At 31.8% G+C, this 18510-nt stretch overlaps 1 protein-coding gene across 3 annotated transcripts in view; it reads right to left on the reverse strand.

Annotated features, from left to right (window-relative positions):
- Positions 1-896: 896 nt before the first annotated feature.
- LOC100572872 (probable G-protein coupled receptor No18) overlaps positions 897-18510 on the reverse strand; it is a 120047-nt gene continuing 102433 nt past the window's right edge. For all 3 annotated transcript variants that reach the window (XM_029486594.1, XM_003247342.4, XM_029486595.1), the window contains 2 exons: positions 12809-13243; positions 897-4385 (listed from right to left, as the gene is read on the reverse strand). In XM_029486594.1, the coding sequence (XP_029342454.1) occupies positions 3588-4385; positions 12809-13243 (1233 nt within the window). In that variant the 3' untranslated portion in view covers positions 897-3587. The remainder of the gene's footprint in view (positions 4386-12808; positions 13244-18510) is intronic.

The following is an 18510-nucleotide window of genomic DNA, read 5'->3' on the forward strand; positions in this document are numbered from 1 at the left end:
TTTGGTCCAAACGGGACAAAACTGACCAAAATAGGTTGTATAATTTTTTTATTGGTCTAATCTGATCCATTCTAGTAGGTACTTAAACACACATCAACGTCCTATATCATGACATGGTAACATAAAATTAAAAAACCAACAATATTTATACAGTCATAAATAAAATACAGCCTACGCCCCGCAAAACTAATTTATTTTTTGTTTCGTCGTCACAGAGGGTATTTTATAATGTAGTAGGTACTGTAGTCTAGTAAATAGTACATTATAGAACCTACGTACAATAATATTATGATTGCGCGCTTTTCATTTTTTAGCTACATGATCCATACAAAAATGTATGGTAAGTTATATTTTAGGATTGAATTGGAGCCTATATGATTTGACGATTTGTACGTCGATTATATAGCGATAATTCCTCGAGCAGATAATTATATACATTTTTCTAGTTATTATTTTGTCGTTTAACTGTGTTTAAAAAATAGCAAAATTTTCTTTTTAGAGCACTAGCTGAAGGTAGTCACTTATATAATATACTTATTATGCTTTATATAGTCTACGCGCAATCTTATTTATTAATATTGAATTGTCATACCTATGTATATTTTATCAAAGTAACCTATATTGATAGATATAAATATAATACATCAGTTTCAGTAGGTACACATATAATATATTATATTTTTAATAATTATCATCATACATTACATCATGTTGTAATATTTATATAAAATACACCGTAAAGCAATATAATAATGTATGAAATAAATTATCAAAAAGAACGAGGAAGATTGAAAAAAAATAACATATAGAAGTAACAAAGACGCAATAATATAATACTTATATACACAATACATATACATATTATAATATCTATACTATAATATTATGTTGTAAATTCAAGTACGATACGTATATATAATATGTAAAATGTACAGTGTGATCAATGCATATTATATAATTTATGAGTGAAATATATTATAACGTAGAAATGTCGATTGGGTGTCTTATTGCGTCGTGTTATAATATAATGCCACGGTAAAAAAGTGGGAACCTACAATAACAGACTTCGGGTAAAAACCAATGGCACCCGTGGTCGTAGGTCACGGATGATAGTATTAATAAACGTCCAAAAAACCATAACGAGAATTTTTTTATAGAAATGTATTATTTTGTTTTTGTCAGTGCGATGAATGATTGTTCGAAACGTTGTACTACCGAGTACCGAATGATACAATTTATTATATCACAGAAATATTCGAGTGTATCGAACAATAAAATAATAGTAACGTGAAAATATATTATGTAATAATAATAGTAATAATAATAATTGGACCCTGTAGACTGTAGTGTAGTGAAGGTGTGTATAGGCGGTGTTCGTACAATATTTGGAAGCCTCATATAGGTACTTCCTATATATATAAGTACGATAATAATAATTATGAAATACACGAGAAGGAACGATTATTTGATCCCTCGGCCAACAAATTAATACTACGGCTTCCACCGTTTGTAATACAATTTGCATTATGCAATACAACGGGCTCGGATTTTGTGTTTTCGATACGAATAAAAATATATTCGTCGTGCACGTCTACACCTTTATTTCACCCGTTCAAAAAGAATAGCTCGAACGGAAATGTTTTATTTATATCTGTCGGCTATCCATCGTATAATATATTATTTTACTGCTCAGATAAAGTCGTTGCGGATGCAGGTAAAGCAAACGGATGTTGGTAAATCGACGAAGCATATTCCCATTCTCAGAATACGTTTGTTTAAAAATTGAGATTGACGTTTGTTTTATACACGCAACAGTATTATAATATACCTACCAAATGGACTTGGCTATCCGTTTAAGTCGATCGCAATGGTTATGTAGTTCTGCAGCACGTTCAGAAACAACGATTTTATTAACAGTCGACAGCCGTATATCTTGTATAATATCGGAAGTCGAATAACCGGAAGAATTCTTACGACTTATTTTTCAACGCATTATAAATTTCGGCAGAAAATTACCGTGGCGAAAATCGTGAATACGATGTATTGGTCTTTAGCGATTCGATTGTTCGACGAATTTAGCGTACCTATACTATCTATACCTATTAGGTATCTAATGTAAATCCATCGAAAATCAAAACAATAACAATATTAGTACCTATCATTGGCCGAGAGAAGAATATCGTAGAACGGGGAAAAAACAGTTTGGTCGATAACGGAATGATTAATATTATAATATACTATACCTAAACTACACTTTATTTAAATTCTTACTTTATAACTTCATGCAAAGTATAAGTTCGTTTGCATATCGACTGAAGTCGACACACGACAAATCTTACGATTAATATTATAATATCGTTGTTAGATCTGTATTACATTTAAATTAATACACAATAAAAATATTTAAAATGGACGTAGAGATACATATTAATCGGAGTGTTTTACACTCGGGAAAACGAAAAACCACATAACGCATAAACATTATATAGTTCGAAAATAGATTACACAAATACACAAACAATGAATAAATTTCGAAATTATCGAGTAAAACACATTTAAAATTTGTATTTTTAATAACAGAATACGGATTAGAATAATAACATTAATACAATAATCTACTACGTTAAACTAGTGGCTGAGAAGCGAATCGTGACACTACAAATTATTTTTTTCTTTTGCAACAGAAATAGTTAATAGTAAAATAGAAACGTATTTTTAAGTTAATGGCGACGTACCTAAATATGCAGTTAAAAAAAAAACACCCCGATAAAAGCGCCGTTCTAGAATACTCGTACTAATCAGTTCTCTCAAAATACTTACGAAGGATGTGATCATGTAGAGGATGGCCTTCATCATGCTCGACGTACCACGCATACGAGGCACAGTAGTGACTGGTGGATATGTCTAAAAGTTATGATGTAACGAAAAATTACCAAATTATACACAATATTTAGTCCTTGATCCTTTTACCAGTTGTATATGTTGTATTGCCTCATTGTTTAATATAAAATACAATACGAGTATAATATATTATTTTACGGTATAGGTACACAACTGTACAGTTGGTACAAAATATCAAATCTAAATTTGTATTTGTTCGTACACATATTCTGTCATTCTGACCTATCCAGCATCGCCCTCCAAATTTGAAGGTGTATCGCACGATATTTACAGGATGTAAGTTGTCGTAGAAGGTACAGGTGCACCGTTATACTCAGGTAGTAGGTAATGGAAAAGTCTGAGGTCCAAGATCAAACAAGCACCACACGACTTAGAGATGTCAACTGCAAATCGAATTTGTAAAAACAAATTGTTTGTATTGAAAAACTACTTTTTTCCGTTTCAGGACCCAGGCTTAGAAATCTCGCTCTTCGTTATCGGGGTGTGGGCGTGTTTTGGACTTACAAATTCGACACAACGATTGTAAGAGGGCGGAGAAAACGTCAGGTATGGATGTCAGTGGTGGTATATGTAACAATGACGTGTAAACGACAAGGGAGAACTTATCGCAGACGTGGATCGATAGTGTTGTACATTAAGGGTGTGGATGTGGGATGGGTTTGACTGGTGCGGGGTCAAGCTGTAATTCACGCGTAATACAGCATGACAGGGTTCTTGACGACAGGCAACTGTTGCGGTCGTTTTTTCGGCGTGGCGAACCGTGGGTTGAAGGGCCCCAGGGCTGCCTCGTTGGTGGACGAGGGTTGGCGGCTGCGCTGGTGGTTGTTGGGCTGTCGGTGGAACAGCAACCGGTTGAGCCGTGTAGGCGTGTGGTTCTGTGACTGCCGGCAACCGGTGCCGCCACCGCAATCGACGGCACCGCTGTCGCCGCAACTTCCGTCGCCCCTGCCGCATCCGAACGCCACGACGACCCCGCCGACGACGCAACCCAACGCTCCACATCCGAACCCGACGTCGTCGTCGTCGTCATCGTCGTCAAACTGATCGCCCGAGGACCAGCACCACGGACAGGCGCGTAACGTGTGCCGGTTCAGCCACCAGTACACCACAGGGTTGACGGCTGAGTGGGCGTGGCCCAGAAGCATAGCGGCCACGGTGGCCAACCGGTGGACTGCGTGCCTGTTGCCGCCGCCGCCGCCGCCGTCGTCTTCGTTACCGTTTTCGTCAACATCGCCGTCTTGTGGCGATGAAAAAAACCAATTGGTGTAGAGTAACGCGGCGGCGTATGGTAACCAACAGGCGACGAATACGCCGGCCAGTGCTACCAACACTTTGGCCAATCGTCGTCGACTTCGTGCGCTCGGCGTGGGACGCTGCTTCTGTTGCTGTTGCTGTTGTGCTTGTAGCTGCCGCTGTTGTTCTTGTTGACTTTGCTGATGGGACGAATGTGGCTGTTGCTGTTGTATCACAACATCATTTGTCACCTGTGAACAAGCGTTTGGATTTAATAGCATGAGACACATAGTGGTAGGTTCATTATACTATAAGTATACATTTTCCTAACCAAAAATATTATGATGAAAAACTCAATAACAAACTATTATAAGTACCTCTATATGTATATGATAATATATACCTAACTGAGTGTAGGTTTAGAGAATATAGCATAGCGGATAATATTTTATTTTTTTATTTCACCTGCAGGTTATTATCGCTTACAAAAAATCTGATATATGATTGATATTGAGTAACTGTAGGTAATTAATATATTTTAATTTGTTTTGATATACATTTTAAAAGTCACATATTATATTATTTCATAGTAGATACTTTTATTCAATAGCTCTTTCCCTCTAGCTAATTTAGGCCGTATTTGTGTTCAAGGGTCTCGATAGTAGTATGAATATTGGATATTGAATATTATTATATATTCCATTATAATTTATAGTACTATTGTCATTTTATAAAAATTACCCATATAGAGAAAATCAAATACACAAATTAAATCGTATTAATAAATATTAAGTTGTATACAATTATAAGGCCTATTATTTATATAATTATTTAGAATTATACATAATTACTTAGCATAACTATGTAGTTAACTTAAATGTGAATTTTAAATAAGGTACTTTTAAAAAAAAAACAATATTTTGCACTACTTACTTATAAGCACTTTTTTTATCATTTTGTGAATTAACATTTTTTGGGGCCCTCTTGAATATATGCATCCGGGGCCCTTTAACTACCAGGACGACACATAATTTTTTTCCGGGTTTAGGTCAAATAGTAATAATATATACCTAATATGTAAGCTATAACCATAAAATAAATGCCGTCAGACATTCACGGTGAGACTTGGAACTATGTCTTCGTTACAAAAATGCATCTTACAGGTCAGAGATTATTTTGTTTCCTTTCAAACTCGGCTCAACAAATTCTTAAAGATTGTGTACAACATCATATACGTATAGTATGGCATTGCTCATATATGTGGCTAAATATAATATAATAATACTTAAGCTGGCATGCTTTAGTGTGACATTTTCATTGTATCTTATCGCAAAGCTTAATTTAAAGGATATCAAATGCACTAACGTCTGAATCCGAAATATTATCAAAACTCAGATAATTCCCCCACGACGACATCTGCAGAGTTCATTTAAGGTTTCATTTCCGTCCGCAAAACGAGCGTTATTTACAACGCTTTCGCATGTATACCGTGACTTGTGAGTTAGGGTTGACTTTTACCTTCCGACTATATTTGAAGCCAGGGGTCTTTGATCTTGGGTGCTTATTTATGTGGCTAGAGAGAGAAAAAAAAAATAAACAGCGTTCTCGAGAAATCACTATACCTACTTCGGTTAGCGTGGTGCAAAAAAGATGTATCTAGGTAATTAAAAAAGAGTGAGTTATTTAATTTTCAATGTAATCTAATATAAATATACAATTGTAGCGAGTGAGTGAACAATTCTCGCCACACATCATACACGTGTTCCAATCCAACCGTATCCCCCCCCCTACAAACAGCTAATGGCCATAGTTTCCGCGCTTAAAGATCATTAAAAAAAAACTAGTTATGATCAAAACTATATAAATATTGAAACTCAACAATTAATTATATTTTTAATAAATAAAGGTGATAGATAAAGTATTAAAATTATATATATAAATCATTGATGATCGTTCATAATAATAATTTCATTATTAGACCATACAATTTTCAAATATAATTAAAACCACAATATTATGAAAATCCTCGATATAATATGAGCATGGGCGCAACTAGGGGGAGGGGCTTGGGAGTGCTTAGCATTCCCAATATCAAAATTAGCACTCCCAAATTTCCTGTACCGGTTTTTACAATATTGGTAACAGTAACACTTTTGTTTTTATAAATAATAATTCACTGGTAACATTGATAAATTATCAAAATATTGTTTTTCTAAGTTATGTTAATCTCTGATGGTCAATGGAAACATCAAATGCGTTTATTAAATTGGGTTTATTACCTATTAAAATTTAACGTGTACACAATACCTAGATCAGTCTTGATTTTGAAAATGCCATGCTTTTTATAAACCACTATAAAGTAATTATAAATTATAATATTATGAACATATAAAATTGTGTAACCTTACTGTACCTTACCTAATCCTTAATATTTTATGCAGGACCTTTTAGAAGTGTGCATTAATAGTTTAAAGGCATAAATAATTGTTCTAAAAAACTGTTTACCCACTAATTATAATTTTAAAGACATAAGAAAATAATAAACAAGAATGTTTATCCAAGTTCATATAAATTGATTCAAGTTGCAATCACAATACCTGTACATCAACTACGTGTGAAAGATCCTTTTCAGCCATGCGAAGAGTGTAGAATTGGCTTCGAACAAGCATGGGACAAAATCGATTTACAAACCTAGCTTCAATATGTATTGAAAGAGACATTACAAATAACATTAATAATGAAAAAATTCTAAATAAGTTTAATTAACTAATAATAGAAAAATTTATTTATTATAATATGAGCATTATTTAATTATTTTTTAATACATTTATATTGTGATATGCTGAATTGATATTTTGTGTTAGATTATTTAATGATTGTCTAAAAACATTAAATTTTTATAAACATAAAATAATTTTGCCTAAAACAGGGGTGGGGGGGGGGTTCTCGTGTTGTGCTTTAGATTTTAGCACTCCCGTAAATTTTACCCTAGTTGCGCCCATAAATATGGGTAGTAGTGTAGTGCGTATATTATGTCCATCGGTAAAGCCATTTATTTTACATGGTACAATTGTTATTTGTTCAGCGTATAATAACTTATAAGTATAAAACAGTATACCTACATAATATGTCAATTTTAAAACATTTTTTTCCAGTTCAAATATTAAAGTACATTGTTACGAGCCCTTTTGTTATGTGTTACATTTTATCGCCGGTGTTCTTTTTTGCGACGTCCAAAATAAATACAAGAAGTCGCTGGTTATTGCTTCTAATTTCAATAAGCTTTCGAGTGCGTCGTTATGACGAAATGGGGCGCGAGTAATGACAAAAAATAACTTGACTCGTAAAATCGATAAGGTGCGAAAAAAAAAATTAAAATAAAAAAAACGCTGAAAGATGAATTTACGGAAAATCAGATAAACCCGATAAACAAAAACAATAAACATTCAAACTCGTTAGTCCACACCCGTCAGAGCCGATCGATGCAACCTGTGACGAAAAAAATTACCCTTGAAAGTTTTTAATCTGAAATCGGTTCCTCGCCTCGCCAGCATTACCACCGTCGCGTCGGTAGCTGATATTAGTAATATTATATTATACACGCGAGTATAATGAGTTTACCTTATACCTGCGGGCGACGAAAACAAAATAAAAATAGTGGCTCAACTACGGGGGTGGGTCTCCGGAAATCAAATAATCATCCATGCGATGGTTGTCATTTGATTTCGACGATCGTTAAATAATACGTGCTTATATATATTATGCGAACGCTGTGACACGATAATATTATGTAAATGTTGAATGAGAGCGGGCGAATTTAAACCGTTTTGGCATTTAATATAAATAGCAAAAGTTAGGTTGCTTTTAACTAAGTTACATAAAGAATAACTTTATTTTAAATGAAACTAGTCTTACTGAACGAGTTAATTTGTTTTCTATGCTATGTAGTTCATAATCAGTAAACTAATTTTATATTCGCGTTGAGTTAATTGATTTCCTATATTGTATAAAGTCCATAGATTTAAAATATAGTAATTACATCGTTTGGTACAAACTATGATTTCTATTGACATTAATCACTACGTATCTATTGATTATTTGTAATGTACGAAGTAAAACTCCGTACCAAGTGTATCATATTGGAATATTTATATATTATTATAGCCAATGTATCACTTTGAAATATACTGTGTTTAATATTTATATTATCACATCTCGAATGACACTCGTCTTATTCAGTTGGCAATCCAATAATGTATAGACATTAGACACACAATTATATTATTATAAAATATAATTTATGAAATATAGTGATTTTTTAATAACGTATTTTCGGCAGTATTCCGATTGTAACGATCGGAGCTATATAGGTAGGTTTATTCTGCCAATTTATTCTGCGGCGGGAACAATACCTATCAATTTATTATTCATTTACATAAAATCATCATGCTTTAACCTTCAATGGGTACATAGAACTTATTTCCGATTTTATTGCACTTTTGTTCGCGCGTTGGCGTGTTATTACATTTATTGATCATAAATGCGTTTATGTATCCGATAACGTCATAATCATATCTGCAATGGCGTAATTAGGAATTTGGTTTGGGGGAGTTATATGTTTCTATCAAACCTGAATTACCAATACTTTTATCAAAATATTAGCTGTAAAATAAAAGTTTTGGGGGATTTATCCCTCTGGTTACGCCCCTGAATCACATCTGTAATAGCAGGAAAATACACGCCATTAACGATATTTTTCAGAAAATAATTTAAAATCTTATTTATGCGCCACTTTCCCCCGTCAAAAAAATAAAATTTGTCATTAAACCGGCGCATAAACGTCAGGAGATAATCGGGTTATTCAACTCTCGTGTATTAATTGGATATCGAAAAAGAATTTTTGCAAGATTTGGTTTTTTTTCTTTTTGTTTCCTTCGGAAGCACTTGAATCATATGATATCGATTGCATGCGATGGCGGTATAGCCGTGCACATCGTTCATGACGGCGCGTGAAGTGACGAGTCTAAAAACTGAGAGTTCAGCGAATTAGCATTTTTATCAGTTGCCCTCTCCAACATCGCGACCGCACATCAATTACTATACCCTTTATCCGTCTTCTGTGGAAATACGTTTTTGCTTTCTACGAAACCGCGACTTCACACTTCGTAGCAGCCGCCCTTTTTTTTAAAAAAAACGTCTCCTCCGTCTATGCGCATTACGCACGACACTATAATATAATATACATACTTATAGGTACATGCCTTAGTGCCTACAGGTACATAATATATAATATTAAAGGTATATTATAATATATATATTATGCTTGTAGACGTACGCTAATTAAATTATAGTTTTGGAAACGCATGCTGCATTATCGATCCGTATCATAGACTTACCGACAAGAAAGAACCGTGAACGAGCATTACACCATTCGTTCGTATCGTGTACGTCATTATAATAACATACGATGGATGTAAAGCTGATGGTTTATTCTCTATGTATGTAAATTATAATGGTATTACACTATTACCTCAGGCATACATTATACGTTTCACTGTTTCAGTGGTATCGCTCACACTCGCTATAGAGGTCGGTACTCGGTAGTTGTTAGGTATCACCAAAATAAAAATAAAAAAAGCCATTTTGACTATTAGCAAATGTATCAAATTTCCTGTTGGCATCAAAGACACGCCATTGCAACATCATAGATATAATGATGTCAATACGATTTGTCCATACAAATACGTCCACTATGTTTAAGAATACTTTTTTAAAGTCCACTAACATGGTGTCCACTAGAAAAAATGGATCCTGTTTTTTATTATCAAACTATAAATATAATATGTATATTAGTCACCTACAAAAAGGTAGATAATTTTTTTTCATCACAAATAGCCAATTATTTTATTAGGTATTAATAATGAGGGTGTCGGTGCCGGTTTTTTCAATTTTCCAAAATTATATAAAAATTCAAAATTATATTTTATATTTTAGTTACTACCTTAGTTATAATACTTTTCCACTATTCGAATATCCATTAAACGAAATGGTTATTACGTTAAAGGGATTTATTGATCAACGATCGGGAATCAATATAATAATCATTATTATGTATTCGATTAGTTTTTCTCAACGTTTTTACCACAAATCAAAATCTTAATATAATATGTATTAACAACCTTAGCTTTGCAGGTATTCATTAATGATATTCTGGTTTCAATATTGATACCTATATATTACAATATATACTACGATTGTATGCAATCGTTATTCATTAATGCCCATTAGATTAACTTAATTCTGGAGGTTTAGCTTTTTACTCTTATAAACGCCTTTTTAATTCATACTATGCTAATGCGCGTGGTTGATTAAGTAAATATGGATGGTAGCTGCAAATAAACGCTTTTTTAATTCCCATTAGACCATTGTATGGGCCGGCAACGTGCAGCGATAAAACGTGCACTCGAACACCAATAACCCATGATTAAGTTCATTTTCGCCACTGAACTAAGAACTTAAAATAATTGAATAATAGCTGGATGGGTAGTGCGCGGTGTGTAGAGGTGCAGATGTGTAGCAGGTCGAACAGCAATGATAGGGTTCGCCGGGAAAATAGGAACTGACAACCTACCTAAGTAAAGCGTGTTATGTGAAAATGTGTGTTTGTGTGCAAGTGTATATGTATGCGTGCGTGTCTAAAAACTAGATATATACTGGTTGAGTGGTAACACGTGTTGTCGTATTTAATTGATTAAAAAATGGACAGTAAAATAACTATAAAGTTCACACTGCCACAAATGTAATAACTAATAACTAATGACTAAACAATAAACTATTATTAGCCCTTTTTGCTAATCACAATGTTTGGTGTAATGGTATGATGGGTGCAAAGGTGGGCAAGTTAATGAAAATAATGAAGTTAAGTTAAGTTAAAAGGACACAAGATTGATAAGTTAAAAGTTAACAGTTAACAAATTATAAATTTAACTCGATAAGTTAAAAGTTAATATGGAAAAAAATATTAACTTAACTCTGTTTAAAAAAAGTTAATTTATTTTTTTTAAATTAGTATGTAAAGCACATAAAGAGTGAATGTGTCTTTTTAGTTTTTAATTTATAAATTATAAAAAAACAATTTTATTGAACTTTTATCATAATGTACACTGTGCGAGTATACCCTTTTACTTTTACTTTACTATTATTTACTAATTTAAACTATATAATCATCTCAAATTAATAATTTAACAAATATATTATTTTACATAATATAGCAATTGAATAATATAAGTTATATAACATTAAAACATACCTAACAACTGTCAATTTATAATTTAAAATGATTATTCTTTTAAAAACATTTATAATTGCAACTCGCATAATATATAATTTACAACTTAATAAAATATACGAATATACACAAAATTATGTTATCAAGAAAAAGAACAGAAATGTTTGTGTTTTTGTATTGGATTATTTTTATTTTATACTGACATAGTAATATTTACGTATAAACGAAAAATTCAAAATATTTTTAACATTTATGGATTTTTTTAAATCAACTGAGAAAAGCTAAGTTATTTCAACTGTAAATTAAACTAGTTAAGTTCATAAGTTGATTAGAAAATGAACTAACCAGTTAAGTTGAAAGTTAAAAAAAATTAACTTTTTAACTTAACTTTAACTTTTTAACTAGTTAATGCCCACCTTTGGATGTGTGAATTTGTGATGGTTATCTTGTATAATATAATATATAAAAGAAGTCCTTACTCACTGCTTCATAATCAACGAAAGTCTAAACTATGGTGGCTACTGACTTTAAATGTTCAAGGTATGTTTGTATTATAGTCTAGGAGTGCATTAAGAAAGGATTTTTAATAATTTTATTTTTGAAGGGTTTCAATGTGACTTCAATGTGCAAAAAACTGTATTTTTTAGATTTCGAGTGGAGCGAGGAAGCTAGTGGTTTTACAATGGTGCTTATTTTTTTTTTTATCCTGTATACAAAATGTCTACCTGCAGAAGGAGTTCTTCAAATTCAACATGAAGTATCTTATATTTTAGAAAATGGGATCAAAATGGTTTAGAGAGGTCATTTTTCGATTTTTTCAATAGTTATTTAATGTCATGGGAAAACCACCAACAATTCACGAAAAACCGCTAAAAATGGGATTTTAATTCCTAACTCTTTGTTTATCTCCATAGAAACGAATAAAAAATACTTTATGGTTCCAGGGTCAGTGACCCAATTTGAATGTTTCAAAAACTTCGGAACTTGATTATTAACAAATATTATATTAGGTATATTGTTTGCTATGAATTCATAGTTCCTAACATAGTAGCATTGTAATACTCTCAAGTAACACCTACTATGTTTTTTGTGATATGGGGGAGATAATGGCTGATGAGCGAGAACTTGACCACCCAAATTCATATTTAACCATTGAGTAGTAAGTTATTTGTAAGTATTGGTAAGCAGACCTATAAGTGAACTCCCCCTATATATCATCATCCCCTAACGCGTAGCCATTCACGTGACAATATATTTTGACTTACTAGATAATGGTCAAATATGAATTTGGGCTGCAACGTTGGACGGTGGACTTAAGTCTTAACGGTCATGAAAGGGTGCGCTCTGCAACCAAGTGCAATATGTGTAATATCAAGTGTCGCTGACCTTGGTTTGAACGGTTGTATTCTTCTGTATGGATGCCACCAGGATCACTTGCTTGGATTCGGCCGTCATTAAGGGCATGGGCAACGGCAATTGACCGCGGGCCGCGGCCGCCTTAAGTGACGTGATGTACAGCGTCCTGCTGACAGCCCGCTGGCTGAACGCTACAGCGGCCCACGGAACGGCGAACACGACGGCCACGTAGCACGCCTCGTAGTACCGCGTCCACTGCATGTCCACGATTATCCGGCGGACCGGCCACGCATACCGCGGCACCGAGACGACCACGGCCACCGTCCACGCGGCCGCCACGCCGGACACCAGACACGCGACGTGCTTGTCCCGGTGCAACCTGTTGTGCCGCGGGTGTTTGATGGACGCGTACCGGTCGATCGACTGCGTCATCAGGCTCAGAGTGCTGGCCGCCACGGGTATGTACTACAAAGAACAAAATAAAACTCATACTATAAAAAATATTATAAATTATTATTTATAAATGTCAAATATCACTCCTTATAATACAGTAAATTCAATTTTGTCCGCAAGGATTAATTCAACTTACAGTATTATTTACATATAGTAAAATAAATATATTACGTATTTTACTTTATCATAACTTGGTAACATAGGCTGGTGGTTAGGCATAAAAAAAACTGTAATAGGAGCTATATTTTTTTTTTTTTATTTGGTTGGATTAGGCATTTTCTGCATAGCTGTAAAATATACGCAGGTTTCGACATGCAATGTAAAGACAATTAAATTTCACGGTCTGTCTTCGCTCAACATAATTGTTCGTATGCACTGATTTATCATTTGAGTTCAAATGTAACACATCATTTATTACAGTGACTAACTTAATGACAAGGTACACTCTACACGTACAACCTACTGTGCAGTGGTTAGATATGTATTGTGGTTTGATGTCAATGCGCGTATACCTTACCAACTCCATTATAATACTAATACTATAATTATTAATTGTTTTTCGATTACGATGGTTCGACTTTGTTTGAAAATAATAATTTTAAAAACGTTATTAATTCACGCTGTGTTTAACTGTGTAGCATTATGAAGAAATAGGTGATTTTTGGACACGTTCACACAAATCATTCATGGTCCTATTGAATATTTGAAGACGACTTTTGTGATGTGAGATTTGGTTTACGATATATTTTCTATCAGGAGACGATAAGCGCCCTACTGTGATCAATAATATGGCGTCCTATATATATTTAGATGTAAATTGCACAATATGTTACTGACTAGATCAGATAAAGATAGTGCTTCAAGTTTTTTTTTTATTATGATATTGAACGTCAGTATTGACTATTGACTTCACTTTTAAATAAAACCCTTCGTTGAAATGGAATAAACTCAGTATAAAATTATCTAAAGCAGTACATAAAACATAAGTACAGGTGAATATGCATGTGCATTGTGAACCTATATAATATTACAAACTATTTTTAAATTATATATCCACTGAAAACATTAGAGCCAACAGTAAAATCAAGTATAGAATATGGAAAAATCTGAGAAATATTAAACCTGAGTGTTGATCAATAAGCACTTTAAAATAGTATTTGTCTTGCCATTGCCCATATAGTTGTAGTGCAGCTTCAAACTATTAATAATATATTTTGATCTACTTATGTTTATAGCAACTACGATTATGCGATAACGATATTATATTCAAAGGATATTTTATTAACTGCACTTTAAAATGTAAGTATGTAGATATATAAATAAGATAATTGCCAGCTATTTACACCATAATATTACTATAACTTAATAACAAAATAATTTATTCAGTTACAAAATGTATAATCTAATTGAGTGTAATAAGGATATACGGATTAATTGCACAAGATACTAAACTTAAAACTAATATAAAATAATTTATCATAATAAAGTTTTTCATATATTATTGCATATTATTATACAAAAACAAATGCATAGTTGGGTAAACATGTTTTACAGTTGATACATTTATTATTATTGTTTGTGTAATGATAAATGATGTAGTTCATATTTCGATGGTCACAACTTAGATGAATTTCGAGATAAATGATAAAGTCATCATAATCTTTTAGAAGTGTGTCAAAATTAATATAAAAATAATATTTAGTAAACTTGTTGTCAACATAAAAAATTGCGATCGATTGCATTAAAGACTTTAATCAAAAGTATTAAATCGTTTCAAAATGTATTTTCTCGCAGGTACCTATAACAGTTGTTGAGTACCTGCACTGCGTTTTAACGTGCAATTCGATATTTCAGAGTGAAAATGGCTCCAACCCCAAAGCATTAAATTACCAGAATATTATGAGCTTCTACAAAATAACGTTTTCAAAATATTAGACATGTATTCCTAAAAAATTAGTTCTTTCATACAACATGAAATATAATAATATGTTAATATACTTTATAATTTTCTGTTAATAAGTTTAAAATTGTTCTTATATAATTTTATTAAAATGTACTACCATATTATAATATTTATTGTTTAAAAATATACAATGTGCATAATATATTGTATAACGCAAGTAAAGAAAAATTTAATTTTAATTTTAATATAAATTATTACAATTTTCTTGTATTTAATTTTGTGAAAAATTGAAAATATATAATAGTATAATGCATGCAATATATTATATTAATTTACAAAATTATAAACGTGATAATATACTTCCATCTTTTAGTTTTTGTATGCTTTAGTTGGCTTTTTATATAATATAGTATTGCTCTTATCCTTAGTTCTTCTAGTATGAGATACTGATATAAGACTAAATACTATAAAAATAGAAGTTAATTATTTACATAACAACTGTTGTTTCTAATTTTTCTGAAACTCAAAAATGTGTGGAATAAATTATAAAACTAATATCGGGTAAATATTAATCAACCAAATAATCACAAAATATAATAACAGTATCGTTGAATGGATGAATAAGCACTAAGTAAAATGCAAACTAATCTTCAACTTACATTTCTCCCAAGAATTGTAAACCAAAAAAATAAATAATAATTTAAAAACATTTAACCTTCGGTATAAATATTGGACAAACAGTGGGTCGGTAATTTATACTGATATTAATTATATAGGTATAGAAGATTACATGTTGAATATGTTTTTGAAAGGTTTTTTTTACAAGACTTTATATACATCCAATTTACTAAGGCAATTTTAAACACAGCTAATAAAAACTAAATTTACATACTACAGACTCTACTATTTTATATAATAGTAGTTACTAATTTTAGACGTTTGTCTTAGTAATTATAACATTATGATAACAATATTATATATTATACTACAAATTCTAACTCACTCGTTGTTTGGTAATAAGGTAAAAAGTACATTTTAATAACGTGAGTGAGTTTTATAAAATATTTTCACATGGGTATATTATGAATGTATAATAATATTATAAATATGCAACGTGTGATAGCAAAAATCGGAAACATCACTTCATTATACACACAGCAGCATAGATTTTTTAATATTATAAAAACGTGTTATCGAGCCGGTATAATATGCGTGTAACTTTATCATCTATATGAATATTAAAAAATATTAAAACGTGAGAACGACAATGTTTGCACACGATATATTTTAAATTTTAATTAAATTTTGAATACAATCAGCTCTATAATACCTAACGGCGCAGTGTACCTATTTAATTGTTAGTATATGCTAATATCAAACCGAGCTATATTAGGGATATATTGAACTCGTGCGAGATAGTTTTTTTATTAAATTGCAGTGTATTACAGAAAATAGTCGGCAAATGGGGTACCTCCCTGCTGTAAAGTACTACAGTAGGTGTCGAGTGGGTCACTCGAGTGGATGTATTAAATTTCAATTCAATGATAAATTATTGCACACGAAAAACGATTCTGAACGAAGATGGTCTGTCGGTCAATATTACCCCTTACGTATATTTTGAGATATTATTGCTATTAAAGTAATTCAGTTTCCTATTAGTCGAGCTATTAGTGATACAGAAGGTATCTTTAGGTTGAATTAATTTGAATGAATTTGCGTCTAAAACATTGTAATTGAAAATGCCATTGTGTGCTTAAAATATAATAACATACTTTAAAAGTTTCAAGTACTCACGAATAATATTTATAAATTACACCATAATAACTAAAATCATTATTTTTTGATTAAATATCTAATTTTATCTGATGTTTAACTTGGAATATCTATTAAAAGAACCTGTGTGTATTTATATTTATTTTTATAATTTATTGTTTGCCGTATAAACTAGTTATAATCGACTAACCTTGTATTAAATTTTCAATTCTTAGCTGTACATATTGAACATTTTTTATGTACATTTTTAAGTACAAAAAATTAGCAAATTTTCGTGATTTTTCAAAATTTGGACTTTTAAATCACAATTTCAACAACAAAGAGTCAAAATATTTTTAAAATGTTATCACTTATCAATTATCATGTATAGAAAATTTTTCATACACATATTTAGTTAACTACAGTTATTCGTTTTTGAGTTACACCAAATAAACTAAATCGATTTCATCGAAAGCTGGTTTTGCTTTTCAAGCATTTTAATATTTTTTTATTTCTCCAGTTTAATTTGCGAAGTTTTGAGAATTTTCAATTTTGACCTCTCAAAAGTATCAACTACGTCCCATTTTCTATCAGAAACAACTCTTAAGTTAGAAATGAAAGAATTATTTCGAGTACTTATCGTAGGTATATAAATAAAAACATACAAAAAAAATGTTAACACACACAATTTTAAAATCAATACATTCATCGCTTCACTTAGGATCTAAAATATATAAGTTTAATATCTTTTTTGTAACACAATACTTTTGGGTTGCAGATGATCCGTTTGATCGTACAACACAAATAACGCGTGCAAAAATGTAATAAATATGCCATGCATAAAACTAATATGCGATCGGGACGATAATCGCATGTGTTATATATTATATTATGTGTACCTACTGTGTAGTACGGTCTAATGAAATTAGTGAACATTTCGCGTATACATAATTAAATGTACGAGTATATTATATGCTCATGGCGCGTCGGTTAATGTTTTCACGACAAACTAATGGATTTCCAAAATCCCCGAAAAGATAACAAAAGCCTGTACACAAAGTACGTAGATAGGTAGGTACTGAAGTTAAACTCTCTTCAATAGCCAATCCGATTTATCGCGTTTTCCGAGCGTTCTACAACAACCTCAATGGTCGCCACATTGCCACCACGACCCGGTGATTATTTCAGACAATTTCTATGGTGGTGATTTGGTTATCCCCCTACGATATATTATTCACATATATTCTAAATGTACGACGAGCTTATATATTTTATAGCTTTATTGCCGAAAATTGATAAGCCAAGAAAAATCAAGAACTTATGAATATATATAGGTAACAACTTATTCGTCACATATTCTGTTTTAATCTTAGGTAGGTTTTAAAGTTATTAAATTTTTGTATGTGTTCCATTTTTTGATACAAGTCGTGTTGTGAAAATGTTATACTTAAAATCACTACAAGCAGAATTATTCTATAGCTGGAGTAGTGAAGTAACTGGAACTAAAAAAAAAATGTTTTGTCTCTGTAGTTAAATAATGTGACTATATTGCATATGTGACTCCGTCTCAAAGTGGTTGGACTACTGAAGCATAACCTATTTACATGCCTTTACACCGATAAGC

Source organism: Acyrthosiphon pisum, chromosome A1 (assembly GCF_005508785.2).
Source record: "Acyrthosiphon pisum isolate AL4f chromosome A1, pea_aphid_22Mar2018_4r6ur, whole genome shotgun sequence".
In the NCBI taxonomy this organism is placed as follows: domain Eukaryota; kingdom Metazoa; phylum Arthropoda; class Insecta; order Hemiptera; family Aphididae; genus Acyrthosiphon; species Acyrthosiphon pisum.